Source organism: Pelophylax lessonae, assembly GCF_965119305.1.
Source record: "Pelophylax lessonae genome assembly, chromosome: 6".
In the NCBI taxonomy this organism is placed as follows: domain Eukaryota; kingdom Metazoa; phylum Chordata; class Amphibia; order Anura; family Ranidae; genus Pelophylax; species Pelophylax lessonae.
In genome coordinates, this window is record NC_138773.1 from 75,890,926 (window position 1) to 75,906,562 (window position 15,637).

At 43.4% G+C, this 15,637-nt stretch overlaps 1 protein-coding gene across 1 annotated transcript; it reads right to left on the reverse strand.

Moving 5' to 3' along the window:
* Positions 1–11,716: 11,716 nt before the first annotated feature.
* On the reverse strand, positions 11,717–13,279 carry LOC309558616 (E3 ubiquitin/ISG15 ligase TRIM25-like; the record flags this gene model as incomplete). Its single annotated transcript, XM_082261683.1, has 1 exon — positions 11,717–13,279. The coding sequence occupies one exon, from the start codon at positions 13,277–13,279 to the stop codon at positions 11,717–11,719; it is 1,563 nt and encodes a 520-aa protein (XP_082117809.1).
* Between the last annotated feature and the right edge of the window lie 2,358 nt (positions 13,280–15,637).

Sequence of the window (15,637 nt, forward strand, 5' to 3'; positions counted from 1 at the left end):
TACTATTTAAAATGGGTTTGGTTTCAATTTGCCCGCGACCTTGTGGGTATTATCACTAGAATGAAAAGTACTGGTAAGCAGACCCCAATGCAATGATCCTTGAGAAAGGAATGCATACAGCTTTGTCCAAAAAACAGGGCTTCTGGGAGGAGCCACAATTACATGGTTGACCTGTAAGTGAATTAATTTAAAGAACTGTTGTATGAAAATGGCTTTGCCTGGAAGGTTTTCGTTTTTGGAGTGGGTATGCAAACATGTGGATTGAAGAAAAAAAAAACACCAGATCAGGATCAGTTTTCAACTTTAAGCTCCTGGAAAGCTTTGAACACTGTTTAGAGAGGGATAATTATTCATTGCCACTACTCAACTCATTAACTAAACTTCCTTTGCAGATTGCGAAGTGCTAACTGCTTTTTGAGAGACAAGGGCTGCTATGAATGCTTACTTATTGGGTGCCTGTGGCAGCACATTCAATTACAAGTCCATCTTTTTGGCAGCTAATTTCAGATAAGGGCTCTGACCTGATGCAACCTTCTGTTGGTGTTGCGGGGAATACTACAAATAAGGCAGCATCTGATTTAATTATCCTTTAATTGGGGCTATCACATGTATATGATCTCACCTTCGGAGTCCCTTGAGTCCTGGTTCACACTGATGTGGGAAACCCACATGTGATTCAGACAGGAATCGCACTGCATTCCTGTTCAAATCATATGCGATTCTTTGCAGTTCGATTTGAGCCTATTATTTTTGTATAGCTCAAATGGCACCGCACTGGCACAAAAAAGGTGCATGCGTCTTATTTTTGCCACACTGGAACTGGATCGCATGCGTCTTCACACCCATGCGTTCCAAATCAGCCAGTCGCACTACGTTTTGCAAACTGTATTTGGAGTGTTTAACATTGACACCCGCATTGGTTCGCATAAACAAAGTGCGATTGTGATGAGGTACAGGAATGGCTGTGAATCCCGCACCGTATCAGTGTGAACCAGGACTTAAAATCCGTAGACCTCCAGACTGCTGTTATTTGAAGTGACATGCAGTTGGTTTCGTACAGAACTGTCCCTGCAACCCCTTGTTACCCCATTACCAAATTTCACCAACAGATGGTGGTGACTTTTTAAAGTGCAGCTGTCTGTTTTGGAATTTGGGGTGCTTTGGGGAGGGGAATTGCTTTTACCACATGGAGGTATTCCATATGCTTAAGCTTTTCACGTATTTAAGGAGAATGGTACATTGTGAAATAAAGATGAATATTAATGTATGACAGATGTACTGTCTAGGTGCATTACTACCAATATTAAACCCCCTGTTGGCACTCCCCAGACACACACAGAGTGCTAATTTTCAACCAAACCATGCAGCATTCCCATGCAGGGTGGCTTGTGATTCCTTGTGTGTCCTCCAGGGGGGTGCACCATTTTGTGGGCTCATCAGACAGCCAGGGACACCATCCTGACTTTGCACTGCACCACTTTTAAAAGGGTCTTATGAAATGATAAAACAATGATGCCTCTCATAGGAGCAATGATACTAAGCTTTCTTTGCATTACTTTCCCTAGGAACACTAAAAAAAAGCAAACTCCCTTAACCTGACTGGAAGTTTGAGTTGTGCAGTGTGGTTACTGTAATAAGTAAATCCCTTAAAACGGAACCAGTACTTTGGGTAGAGTGATTATTGTCCCCCCCCCCATTTGTGAGATTTCCCATCATGTCCTTTTCTGGTGACCACCTATTAACCAGGACAGAAAATGAAGAAAAATCTCCCAACCAGGACACAGAAAATAGTTTTTTTTTTTTTTGAGAGGTTTACCATCCTGTCTCTGACCAGAACAAGAAGAGAAGGGAAACCTCCCCTCCCAATGTCTACTCCAGACAATAGGAGACCTATCGGAGTTTCTATCCTTTCCCCACTCTACAATGCAAAACAAGTTTTGGCTGGAATGCAAAATTAGGATCACACATTCTTGTAGTTTTACTATTTCTGCAACTGGATTAAATTTCAATTAGTAACCCCTCCACAAACCTATTAACCTTGTGGAGAAGCCTTGTTTTTATTTTGTTTTATTCAGAGAAACCCAGAGCAGCAAAGAAGTCCATCCCTGGAAAGTTCCCAAGGGACTCAAGCCTGGATTCTGACAAGTCCCATTATAGTGCTAGTACTTGGAAGGGGGCTACACCAGAAAAGTCCCCCTTAGGGCCCTTTCATACTGCTCTGTAGCAAAATCGCGGTAAAAATGCGTATGCGTTTTTAACACGATTTTGGTGTTATATTAATTTCTGGTGCGTTTTTTGGGTTGCCTCTGAGAAATGGACATGTGCTGCGATTTCCATTCATTTCGATGGGAAGCTGCCTTTTGGTGCGATTTTCAACACCACACCAAAGATGCAGCATGCACAACTTTTCTAAACGCACCGCACCCACAGCGCAGTGGTGTAAAATGTCCCATAGGATTTAAAACGAAACCTTTTTCTTGCAGAGTAAAAACACAGGAAAAACATATCCATGTGAAAGGGGTCTAAACCTGGGTGTGTTGTCTGTCATGTGTTCAGTCTGTACTGTACATAGTGTACATGGCAGCAAATGGGTGAATCGTTTCATTGTGTCCAGAATTTCCTATAGATTTGACACATGAAAATGTACAGTTGATGATATTTTACATTTGTTTTTATTTTTATTTCCTAGCATTTAAGGATTTTTTAATTTGTTTAAGGATGTCTGTTCCATACCTGTAAACTACAAACTGTGGATTAAACGGACAACATTTACTGAGTGTTTAATTTTTTGTTTATGGCTCATTAGGCATTCCCAGTTTGTATTTCTAAAAGGAACATTAGACTTAAATGTCTAAGCGCTGCCATTGCTGACTTGTCATGAGACCGGTGTGTAGCCTGTGATTTCTGATATCTCCTTTTGGGAATAATCATTCCTTGTGAGTCTTGCTGATGGTTTGGCTTGAATATTTTCCAAGTCCATGGATCTGTACCAAGAATAGATATAGGGAAAGCTGATGCTTATTTACAGCATATGCATTCTTTAGGTGTGACTGAAATAATACAACACTCATTTTTAGGAGGTCAGCAGTGGCAGCCTCCACTGAATTCTCTCATGATAGCAAGTGTAGTGGAGAGACAAATATCCAATGTGTTTCTGGGTCTTCACTGATCTCCCTTCCATCAGGGATTGTAAAGGCTGAAAGATAATTGGACCAAGCATTGGCATCCTGGACCGTCAGGATGTAATGGGATTTCTCTCTAATGAGGGTGGAGACTACAACAAAAAGTACACCTATTTTGTACAGTGAAGATGTTAAGTGCATCTAATCCCAAAAATGTAAAAAAAAAATTTTATCTACCTTTTTTCCTTTTTATCCCAGTAACCCAAAAAACATGTCTGCATTTTTTTTTCTCCACCCTATCTATGGAGGGGAACCATTGTTTTCACACAGGTGAGACTTCAAATGTGTCTACCATTTTGTTTATTTCTGTTACATGGGAGAATGATAGGAATAGTAGTTTACACAATAAAGAAAAACAGCTCTTAACTTTAAAAGATTTCAGAGAAATATTGCTGACCACCTTCTTCATGGAAATGCTTTCCCCTTATTCATACAACTTTCACCCAGGATTAATATTTTCTACTTGAATATAATTTTGAAACTGTGAAGGCTGTGTAGATCTGTGAAAACCTGGACACCTTTAAAGTTTTAAAAAAATGTAAGCAGACAGGTATGTTCGTTCCTTCTGCCAAAAAAAAAAAACTTTCTGCAAAATTTTTATTTTTTTTAATTGTATAATGTGGTGTATGTGCACATCAGTGTACAATTCACCATCTGTAAGAAGTAACTCCTATGTGCATACATAATCTGTGGGCAGCATCAGTCGCTGTTTAAGAGGACGCTGTACCAAGGCCAACTAGGAGAATATGGCAAAGGCTGGTTATACTTGCACAGCCAAAGGGAAGGCAATCTAGGAGGCAAGTCTGCTGTTCTGTCCATGAATGCTAAGCGTACATTCACATTATGGCAAGAGCGCTGAAGACCTGTCACAGATTTAGTGCCAGTTCACACTAATGCGATCAGACATTGCATATGATTCAGAGCGCACTACTCCTAAAATCACATGCGATGTCTGTGCGATACGAATTCGGCCATACAGTTTGTATAGCTGAATTCGCACCGCAATCGCAGTATACTCGCCCAGGACCCTTTTCTTTTTTTTGGTCCGCAGCAGAATCGGATCGCATGGTGGGTCACACTAGTGCGATCCGATTCCTGTGCGAACTGTCAGATCGCACTGCAATATGCGATCTGATATGGGGGTGTCGTTAACTTTGAATTGACACCCCCAGCGTATTGCATATGGCAGTGTGAGCTGCCTGTGCTGCAGATGCGATGCAGGAACACGCAGTATATTCGCAGTGTTCCCGCATCGCAATAGTGTGAACTGGCACTCAATTCAGCTTTTAAACTAACCACAGGTTTTAGTAAACTTTAATAGGTGAATTCCCCTTCATGTCATCTTCTACTGGATCCTTGGACAAGTAAATATCCTTTGTATTAAAAGTCAGCAGTTGCAGGATATGTAGCTTCTAAATTCAACTTTTTTTTTTTTTTAGGTTGATTAACTTCTTTGAATAGTTTGAACCAAGCCTCCAAACAAACTATTTTCTTCATGACCACATGCAGCGGTTGTGCTTGCTCTATAAACTGTATTGTCAGCACCATTTTTCGGTAGTGGGATGGGAAATTCGTGTCCCGTTCCAGGAACAAACTTGAGATAGGCTAAGCACTGTACAGCAATTCACCAGGAAGCCTTGTATTTTATGAATGAATACAAGCCTTCCTCTGTTTGGCTGAGGTTGAAAGGCGGGCAGATCTTCACTTCAGCCAATCAGAGGAAGCCTTGTATTTATAAAATACTAGGCTTCCTGTGAATACCTAAGCAGTGCACAGGCAAGCTCTGGTATCTTCCAAGAGTGGGACAGGAAGTGCCCTTCCTGCGGGCACAGCGAGCTGTATGCATAGTGTGTGTACAGCATACGCATTTGCTACATCTTTTAGTGAAGAAATAGTTTGTTTGGACCAGCTTGGTCTAAATGAAACTATTCAATGTTCACTAAAACCTGGAGTTAAGTTTTAAAGTCCAGTTCAACCCTCAGTCTTAATCTGCTAAATACATTGCAGGTGCATCAAAACGAAAGGCCCCGAAGGCCTGGGGGTGTGTTGGGATTGTGGCCGAATCGCTGTGATTCTGCCCGCGGTCTGAAAAGGCACTACGATCGCAAAATGCAGGTTCAGGTGCCATTACTTTTCAAAAACGCGGTGCGGTTTTGTTGCAATTTACATGCAGAGCTGGAGCTTCTTTTAGTCGGCAAGCTTCATGCGATGTGATGGCCGTGCAATAAAATCGTGTGACAATCGCAGCACAACTGCACCTCAAAAAAAAAAATGGCACCTGAACCTGTGCGTTTTGAGAAATCTGTGATTCTGCCGTGATCCCAAAACACCCAGGTGTGAATGGGGCCTTAGTGCTGATCCAAATCCTACCTCTGGATGCAGCAGCATTCTGCGCTGTGCTTGTGTGTATGGACAGAATTGCCATCCTTGGACACAAAATGACATCCATGGCTGGTCGGTCCCTAATTGCTTGTAACTACTCAGGGCAGGGTATTTTTTTTTTGCAATTTTTTTATTTATAAACAAAGAACATACAATTGGCATACAAATTCAATGATAATGTGAGAACAGAACCCAAACATAGGAGTACAGTACCATATAATTACATTCTCTTTGCCTGATGATAACCAGTATTTATCAAGACTAGTAGGGGGGTCACACAGGGATATTTTTGCTTGTCTAAATCTTCAAGGCAGTGTATTTAGGGTTTCATGGACATGTGTGGTTTGGCCCATGTCTGTCAAATCATAGGATTTGTGGGCACCTCGGAGGTACAGGTGCAGCAGTCTGTCATACTCGGTGGCTGTATGGAGTGGTACTTGTATTAAGGGCCATATGCCTGGAACGTAGGAATTCCTAGATTTTGACAGGATGCTGGTAATGACAGGACGCTGTACCTGTACCTCCTGGGTACTCTTGGAGAAAACTGAGATTTCATAGACGGGCCAAACTGCCCATATGCATGTAGCCTAAGATTTACTTTTTGTATAGTATCAAACACATGATTAGCACCACACAATAATAAAAACAAAATTATTTTAATATAGATCATTTGTTAAAATCCATAACAGTCTTGTATTAACTATCCTGAGAAATTAGAACACCCTATTCCCAGCCACAACATAGCAAATCCCTTCTTTGCAGTTAAAAGGTAAATGCTTAATTCAAGAATGGCAAGACTCAGGTTCCATTTCAAAAATCTTTACAGACTCTGTATTTCATCAAAATGCAATCCACAAGTACTTTTCTGCATTTTGATGTTTCATGCATTTCTTTGTATTACATAATTATTGTCATTTTATACACTGCTCAAAAAAAATTAAAGGAACACTTTTTAATCAGAGTATATAGTATCAAGTCAATTAAACTCTGAGAATATTGATCTCGTCAGTTAATCAGTTTCAGCTGCATTAGTGTTAATTAAATTAACAGGTGCACTAGATGGGCAACAATAAGACAACCTCCAAAACAGGATTTGGTTTACAGGTGGAGACCACTGATGTTTTTTCCCCTACTCCTCTTGTCTGACTATTTTTCACTAGTTTTGCATTTGGCTAGGGTCACTACTGGTAGCATAAGGGGGTTCCTGAACCCTATAGAGGTTGCACAGGCAGTCCACACTCCTCTAGGATGGCACATCAATATGTGCCATTGCCAGGTTTGCTGTGTCTCCCAGCACAGTCTCAAGAGCACGGAGAAGATTCCAGGAGACAGACGGGAGAGCTGGATAGGGCCGTAGAAGGACCTTAACCCATGAGCAGGACCGGTATCTGCTCCTTTGTGCAAGGAGGAACAGGATGAGCACTGCCAGAGCCCTACAAAATGACCTCCAGCAGGCCACTGGCGTGAATGTCTCTGACCAAACAATCAGAAACAGACTTCATGTGGGTGACCTGAGGGCCCAACGTCTTCTAGTGGACCCTGTGCTCACTACGGCACTGTGGATCTTGATTGGCATTTGCCATTGAACACCAGAATTGGCAGGTCTGCCACTGGCACCCTGTGCTTTTCACAGATGAGAGCAGGTTCACCCTCAGCCAATGTGACAGATGTGAAAGGGTCTGGAGAAACCGTGGAGAACATTATGCTGCCTGTAACATCGTTCAGCATGACTGGTTTGGTGGTGGGTCAGTGATGGTCTGGGGAGGCATATCCATGGAGAGATGCACAGAGCTCCTACAGGTTAGACAATGGCAGCCTGACTGCCATTAGATATCGGAATTAAATCCTTGGACCCATTGTCAGACCCTACGCTGGTGCAGTGGGTCCTGGGTTCCTCCTGGTGCACAACCATGCCTGGCCCTTATTTGGCGAGAGTATGCAACTAGTACCTAGAGGATGAAGGAATTGATACCATTGAATGACCCCCACACTCGCCTGACCTTAATCCAATCCAGAACACTTCTGGGACATTATGTTTTGGTCCATCCAACGCCACCAGGTTGCATCTCAGTCTGTTCAGGAGCTCTGTGATGCCCTGGTTTAGATCTGGGAGGAAATACCCCAGGACACCATCTGTCGTCTCATTAGGAGCATGCCCTGACGTCTGGCATACATACAAGCACCTGGGGGCCATAAAAAAACTACTGAGTACCATTCTGAGTTGCTGCAATGAAATTTCAGCAAAATGGGCTAGCCTGCTGCATCATGTTTTTACTTTGATTTTTGGGGTGTCTTTGAATTCAGCCCTCTGTAGGTTCATAATTTTCATTTCCATCAAACAATGTGGCATCCTTCCATTCCTAACACATTACCCAGTCCATATCAGTATACATATCCAGCATGAGATGTTTTCCCATTGATATCTGATGTGTTTTCAAAGTGTTCCTTTAAATATTTTGAGCAGGGTATATAAAAAAAAAGATCAATATTCTATCAACATAAAGAAAAAACAAACATCAAAAGGGATAATCTAACATTAAAGCCTCTATTGATCAGTACATGCCACATAAAGAATTTGTGTGTCAAATGTGATACAGCATGCATCATTGCTCCATGAATGGACTAGCTATAAAGACCAGTGATCGACCGATTATCGAGGGCCGATATGCACTTTTCCCGATATATCGGAATCGGCCTTTTGATTTACAGATATTGCCAATATTTCGGGAAAGTGCTTGTACCGGGGTGATGCCTGCAGCTAGAGGCATCACCCCGGTACCAGTGTCTATAGCCGACGGTCGGCTGTCTTGTAATGACAACCGATGCGGCTGAGAAGCCGCTCGGCTGTCATTCTAAGGAACGGGAGGGGACGCCCGCCGCCTTCCGCGGCTCACCCGGGTCTCCTGTCCCACCGGGAGACCCAGGCATCCTACCTTCGCCGCCGCTATCTGACCGGGTCTCCATCTGCACCACCGCCGTTTGACCGGGTCTCCATTTCTTTGAATTCGGCGCCGCCAAGTACCTGGAAGTGATGTCATCACATGACATCACTTCCGGGTACTGGCGGCGCCAAATTAAAAAAACTTACAGCATTCAAAACAGCCAAACTTGACATTTTGAATGCTTTTAAGTACAGAGGAGGGTTTTGGGGTCTTTTAGACCCCCAGATCCCTCCACAATAGTACCTGTAGACATTAAAAAAAAAAAATACATTTTAATGTCCGAAAATAGCGGCCAATATTGTCTGTCTGAATACTCCCAATAGTATTTGTAATTGGCTCCCTTTGATCTGTCAGTCAAAGTTTTTTGAGCTGACCGGGCACCTATGGCTTGAATATCAGCTGACTCGCTGAAATTTGAGCCATGTATAGCCAGCTTTACCCTTGAGGCTCCATTTACACAAAGTGGTTTTTCATGCTTTTTGCAGAAACGCAGGACGTGCTTTTTAAAATGGGTTCCTATGGAACACGTTCATATCAATGCATTTTTGGAAAGGGTCTGGGACTTTTTAAAATGCAAAATGCATTTTTTTTTTGGTTCAATAGACTTCAATTGAGACGCTGCAGAAAAGCATGTAGTGCATTTTTAGCACATTTTTCATTAATAAATCTGCCCAACAACTAATTGGCCAAATAAAAAGAAAAGAAATCATAAAAACACGTCAAACGCATCAAAAACATGTGTTCGAAAGTGCGTAAAGCACAGCAAAAAGCAGAAATGCTCAAAAGTGGTGGAGTGGAGTGGAGCCTAAGTGCCCCTTCACACCACATTCAGTGCAGTGCTTTTTATCTGCATCAAAAATGCATGGAAAGTAGGTTTTATGGGTTCCAATGGCATAGTTCACACCAGTGCAGTGCATTCCAGAAAAAAAAGTGCGAGCCAGAAAAAAAAGTACAACATACTGCTTTTTTTCTGCACAAAACTGTACTTGAAGGTGGTAAAAAGCATCAAAAATGCACCGGACCCCAGTACAGTGGAAGAAAAATCAGGAAAAAGAAAAAAAGCATCTGGAATGCATCCAGAAATGCAACAAAAATATACAAGAATATGTTAAAAACGTGCATGCGGAAACGCATCTGGAACAGACCTGGAGGATGTTTTTGCCACTAATGGCAATTGTTTTTTGTTTTAGGTACAGGTTTCATGAGTTTTATGCGCTTGTATTGCCAAACCTGTACTGCCGTTACTGACTTCCCCCTACTGAAAACAGTATTAAACCCAAAAGCAAGCATTTATTTAACATGATCATTCATTTACCAATTCTTTGATGTGATGTCTGCTTCAAATTTCTTTTTTAGGCTTTCTTCTATTTTCATCTGCTGATCCAGCCAGTAAGTCTGTTGTTTGTTAAAAGAACAAGCTCTCTAGCAGAATATATCAGTTACAGGGATGAGACAAACCATTTAACACTGAAAGTGGTGCGTATAATAATGCACTTTTCTTTAATTATGTAAAACCTTTATCCCAAAAGGAAAAAAAAACAGTTTGGTGTAATTGCTTATAAAGTACTAGCTGGAGTTTGGCTTCAGTTTGTTTGTGTATTTAAATCTGAGAGTACATCTAACACACCTCTCCCGCAGACTGACAATTCTGCTGCCAAAGGTGTCTCTGTTGCCCCCTTCATCCAGAGTGAGGTATTTAGAAGATGAATTTTACAACACGCATACAGTATATACTACATGTTATCCTAGCAGAGGGGCTGGTAGTGATTGGGAGCACCGCCTTAACAAACCCCTTTAGGCTGCAATATATTATAGTTTTGGTTTTCATGAATCGCAGATACAAAACAAGTATGCAGCTAGTGAAGTTTCAGCCTTATCGCAATGGCAATTTTGTAGCAGTGATTTATCGCTTCTACAAATCACATAAGGACATCATAGTTATTTTCATAGTATAGAGTCTATGAAATCACAAACTCAAACATTTTACACTGAGTTTGTGCAGCATATCATGTTGGCTAGCAAAGCATTCACATTTATGGCTTAGCTACAAGCTGTAAAGAAGAGCATTAACTGATACGATAAGTGCAGAATTCAGCCCTATATCATCCTAAAGACAAAAGTCACATAAAGACGAGTCAGACGCTGCATAGAGAAAATTCTCCCTCCTAGATAAAGGAGTATAACTGAACTCCGGGGAAAAGTATAAATTACCTTTCCTCAACCCACACTGCAAGGGTTAAATGCTCGTTTTTGTCTCAGGGTTCCTTATATGCAGTTTTACTTACCTTTTCCCTTTCATCTGCCAGCTTCCCCCTCTCCATGCAACCAGTCCCCCAAAGCCACTTCTCTTCAGAGCTCCATCAGTTGCAGGCCCACTTACATCATCACATACAATGCAGGGCCAGTGCTCCACATTATAAGGGAGGATACCGAGGGTACCCCACAACTCAGAGAATAGGAAAGAAGGAGAGAGTACCGACTGTTGGGGGAGCATAGAATAAGGTAAGTGAAGCTACTTTTAATGGGACCTTGGACATAAACAAGCATGTAACCCTTTGCAGTGCAGGGGGGGGGGGGCACCCCACTTCATGGGTAAATTAAATTTTTCCCCCAGAGGTCACCTTTAAATCAAACAGGTTCCAAAGTTTGTATATGCATATTTGAAGCTGAACTTCAGGTATGATATTAATTGCATACTTCCATTGGTCCAGCTTAGACAAGTGTAAGTATGCACATCATACCTGAGGAGCCAATGTGGTAGCAGCCAATCACTGCTACTGTAATAGCCAATCACCACTGTCGCCTTCATTTTCAATGTGTCGCCTTCATTTTCGATGAATGCAAGGTGTTCTCTGAATAGATGAGGTGGGGATTGTGACATCACCGTCCCACCTCCCCATGTCATTCAGTCAGAGACTGTCTTGTATTCATTGAAAAAAGTACAAGGTCTGTGAATGGGTAATGAGCAGTGCCAAGTGAGTGACGCCCTGTGGTCAGTGTGCATTGGGGCAGCTGCTTGGCCATGGACCCAGAAGAGAGCGGCGATCACTGTAGTAGCGCCATCTTCCACAGCAGACCCTCAGTATGAGATATGCATACCTACATTCATCCAATATAGATCAATGTAAGTATACAAATTAAATGATACCTGGAGTTCAGGTTTAAATACACAAAACCTGTTTTGCACCAGCCAGAAAGTAGGGTACCCCTTTAACTCTTTATCTTTACCCAAGCGCCATCATCCACATAGAAAGCAGCATGCAGGGACTCGGTAAAGGTCGCCTTGAAAGTATGCAGATGCAGGATGGTATCACACAGCTGATAGAAGGACAAGTGTCCGGACTTGTAATCCAAGTATACAGCATATCTCATACAGGGAGATGTACGAGGAACTTGCTGTGTGCATGAATCATGTACAGCTAAATATTTATTTGTTGTGAGTCGTAAGCCCCAGGACTTGTTGTTTTCTCCAATACCAGACTCTTCTTGATGCCTTTCCATGCTGGGGTAGCACACCCCAAATTCACGCACTCCAAAGTCACTGGTTTCTATCTCCCAGAAATGTCGCCCTGAAGAGAAGCTCTTGGTGCTCAACACTTGGCTCCAGTATGTGAATCTCTCCGCACATTCTGATCTATCCTGAGGTGTGGTGTAGAATGATGCTGTCTTCAGGTCATGTGATAAAGCCACGTTCATATGGGCAGACTTGATATCCAGAAACATGTCAGAAGCCTCTTTTACATGGGAAGAAACGTTCAAGTTTGCATTGTTCATAAAATCAGTAATGGATTTGTGCAAAGTCAGCACCATCAACACCTCATCCAGATCAGGGATGACCAGATCTCTCTCAGCTTTTACATCTTGGCCCTCAAAAGCTTCATCTACATTTGGTTGCTCTTCTTGCAGAAGAGCTATTGGATCAGTCATGTCACTCAGCTTTTTAATTTCCCGTATCTTTTTGGACAACTTGGTCTTTTGTGATTCCACCTCCTTGATCACATTGGAGACTTTGAGCAAAACATGTCCTTCCATTTTGGAGATGTCATTCAGAACTTTTTTCTCTTGGACTTCAACCTGTCTCCTGATTTCTTTGTACAGGGAGGTAGCCTGTTGTTTTTCGGAATGTGCTTTGCCTTGCACTTTAGTCTTGTGCTCCTGAAGACTCCGGACTCGTTTTTCAAGTTTGTCTTCCAACGGAGTAAGTTTATCCAACGCATTTCTTAGTCTCTCCTTCGCCTGCTCAGCGGCCTCCTCTACAAGTATCACCTCGTGTCCCTTGTGCTTTCCAACCAAACAACAAGATGTGCACAGACAGGTAGTATCGTCACAGCAGTAGAACTCCAAAGGCTTCTTATGGATGGAGCACCTTTTACCACTGAAGGAGGAGGTGGGTTCTGTTAAAACATGATCCAAGTTCTTGTTGTGGGCTTCCAGGTGCGCTGCACACAGAGAGATCTCACAATGGAGGCAGGTCTTAACAGCAGGCACAGAAGATTGAATACAATACGTACAAAATATCCTCTCCCGGTCTTTCTGGCTAGATAGGAAACCTTCCACTATGTTACGTAGCTTCCTGTTTTTCTCCAGTGAAGGCCACTCAGCATACTCAGCTTTACATTCAGGACAGGTATATGGTCTGGACTTCTGTGCTTTCAGCGCAGACACCACGCAGTCCTGGCAGAAGTTATGTCCACATCTTAGTGACATGGGATCTTTGTAGATGTCCAGACAGATGGAGCAATTTAGCTCTTCTTCTAGAACGATAGACGCCATGCTGGAACGAATGAAGCAAAAATGAAAGTAAAAGTGTTCTTAACTTCTAGGAAGGGCGGGAGACTGTCACAGAATGTTCAGCTGCTGAAACATTAACACATGCAGTCAACACTGCCCACTGAAAATAGGAGGAATATGGGAGCAGCCTTTGCTGTCCATTTCTGAAAATACTATTTGCCTGGCTGTCTGTAAATTACTGCATAATTGTAGTCAGAATGTTTTAAAGAACAGAGCATGAATACAAAGCTTTAATAAAAAAGCAATGAATAAAAAGCTTCCGCTGATTGACTGAGTCAGAGAAGCTTGCTGATGATGTCACAACCTCTGACTCTGCCAATCAGAGGAATCTCTGTATTCATTGCTAGCATCCTTCGCTTTATCTGAATGGCTGAGCGCTGCTCAGATAGACTCCAGGTATGGGACAGGAAGCCTTGGCTTGAACCTAGAACACCGTGCGGTATTTTGTATGTAGCCTCAGCTACATACAGTTTATAAAGCACATCCAGCGGCCTCACATGTTAGTGAGGGTCAAAGTTCTATGTCCTGTAGAATTATGTGTCGCACCCTCCTAGGAAGGTAGGTGCTAGGTAGGTAGGTAAAGCCTAGTGTCTTCATCTGCTTATCAGGGGAGCCTGATTAATAGTTATGCCTGTTGCATGTGTCCATGTGTGATTCATCTGGGCTGAGGGAGTGTCCCCATTGTCTCCAATAGGGGAGCCTGTTGGACAGTGGAGGAAACCAAGCCAGTGACACACAGGCTTTTGTAACTATCCCAGTGGGTTGGCACAAACAGTGGTGCACCCCGGGATACGTTAGGATACGTCTCCTTTCTTGACCACAGGATATAGTGTCAATAGTGCTGAACAGGTTCAACAAACAAAACAATGTGTCCTTGAGAACTAAGGGATTCTGACTGAAATGGAGATAAGGTCATTTGAGGCCTTAGAAAGTTCATAATTCTTAACCTGTAATATGCTTTTATATTTAATTTGTCTTGCAGGCAAATGCACGTCAATTCACCAAAAATGCAGCACTTCTGCCAAACACACAGGTCACCCCACTGGTGTCTTCATTGTCTTCCTGCCTTCTTTCTGAGGATTTATCAGCAAACAAACTCACTGGTATCGATGGGCTCAGGCGTGTTCAGATCGAGCCCGCCAGGAAGCCGGCACTGCACACCGCCAATCATAGGAAACGTGTGTATGTGCAGCTGCCAGTCGGGGAAATGCCTCACTACCGATGATTGGCGGTGTGCAATGATGGCTTTTTGGCAGGCTCACTACTCACTGGTGTTGCACCCTACAGGTAGGTGTTAAGTAAATGTATCGTGGACCTTGTCTGCCTTACAGCAGGGCTGTGATTTATTTAGTTAGGGTGTCATGGCTTCCAGATGTGCCTGCTGAGGGGAGAAGTATCCCCATTGGCTCCTGTGAGAGGATTCTCATAGGGCAGTGTGGGAAGCCTAATCAGGGGACACATCCCAGCTTCTAACTACCCCAGAAGGCAGATTATGCTGCAAAGGATTCTGGGAGTGGGTATAATTTTGGGGGGGGGGGGAGTGCGTGTCACGGTGTCTTTGGCGGGAGCAGAGTCCCAGGAAGGAGAGTGTGCCTGTCTCTCCTCCTGTCTGAGGAAGTGGATGTCTCAGGGTGTCGCCTGAGTGTCCAGAGAGTGCTGAGTGAGCTGAGGGGATCCGGTGTGCCGAGAGCCTGCGGAGAGAGAGAGAGAGAGGGGTCCAGTCCCAGGAAAGCCTACACAGGTCGTGAGTACTGAGGATTGCCCCTGGGGGTCTGCCTGAAGTTAGAGGGGACCACTCCGGGAGAGGTTCTGGGATCCAGTGTCAGCTGGCTGTAAGGGGAGTGCTTAGGTTGAGGACCCTGAAGCTACAGAGGGGGGTGCATGGTCAGTGGACCCTGAAGGGTTGGGGGGGGGCACCTGCAGTTTGGGCCCTGATTTGTACAGAGTGTGCCAGTTAAAGTGACAGCTATACAGAGTTCTACAATATTCCACCTCAAGCTGTGCCAGGCGGGGAAAAGTGTGCAGTGACTTTCATAGTACAACAGTGTCAGGAGTTCTACAGTTCTCAGTCTTGGATCTTCTGGACTATAAGTCGAGGATTCAGCACTTCTTCTGTTTTGCAGAGTGTTCTTAGTGTCAGTGGGCGTTGGCTGGTGCCGGCTGGCGTCACAGAGGCGCCAACAGGCATTTCAGGAGTAAAAGTTCCAATTGTGATTGTCCCACTCATTCCCTTCTCCCATCCCCTAATTCCAATATAAAAACACAAACAAAGATGCCGGAGTTGTCACTGCTTCAGTTGTCACACCTGGGGACTCAGCTCACATGGGATTACCGGTACTA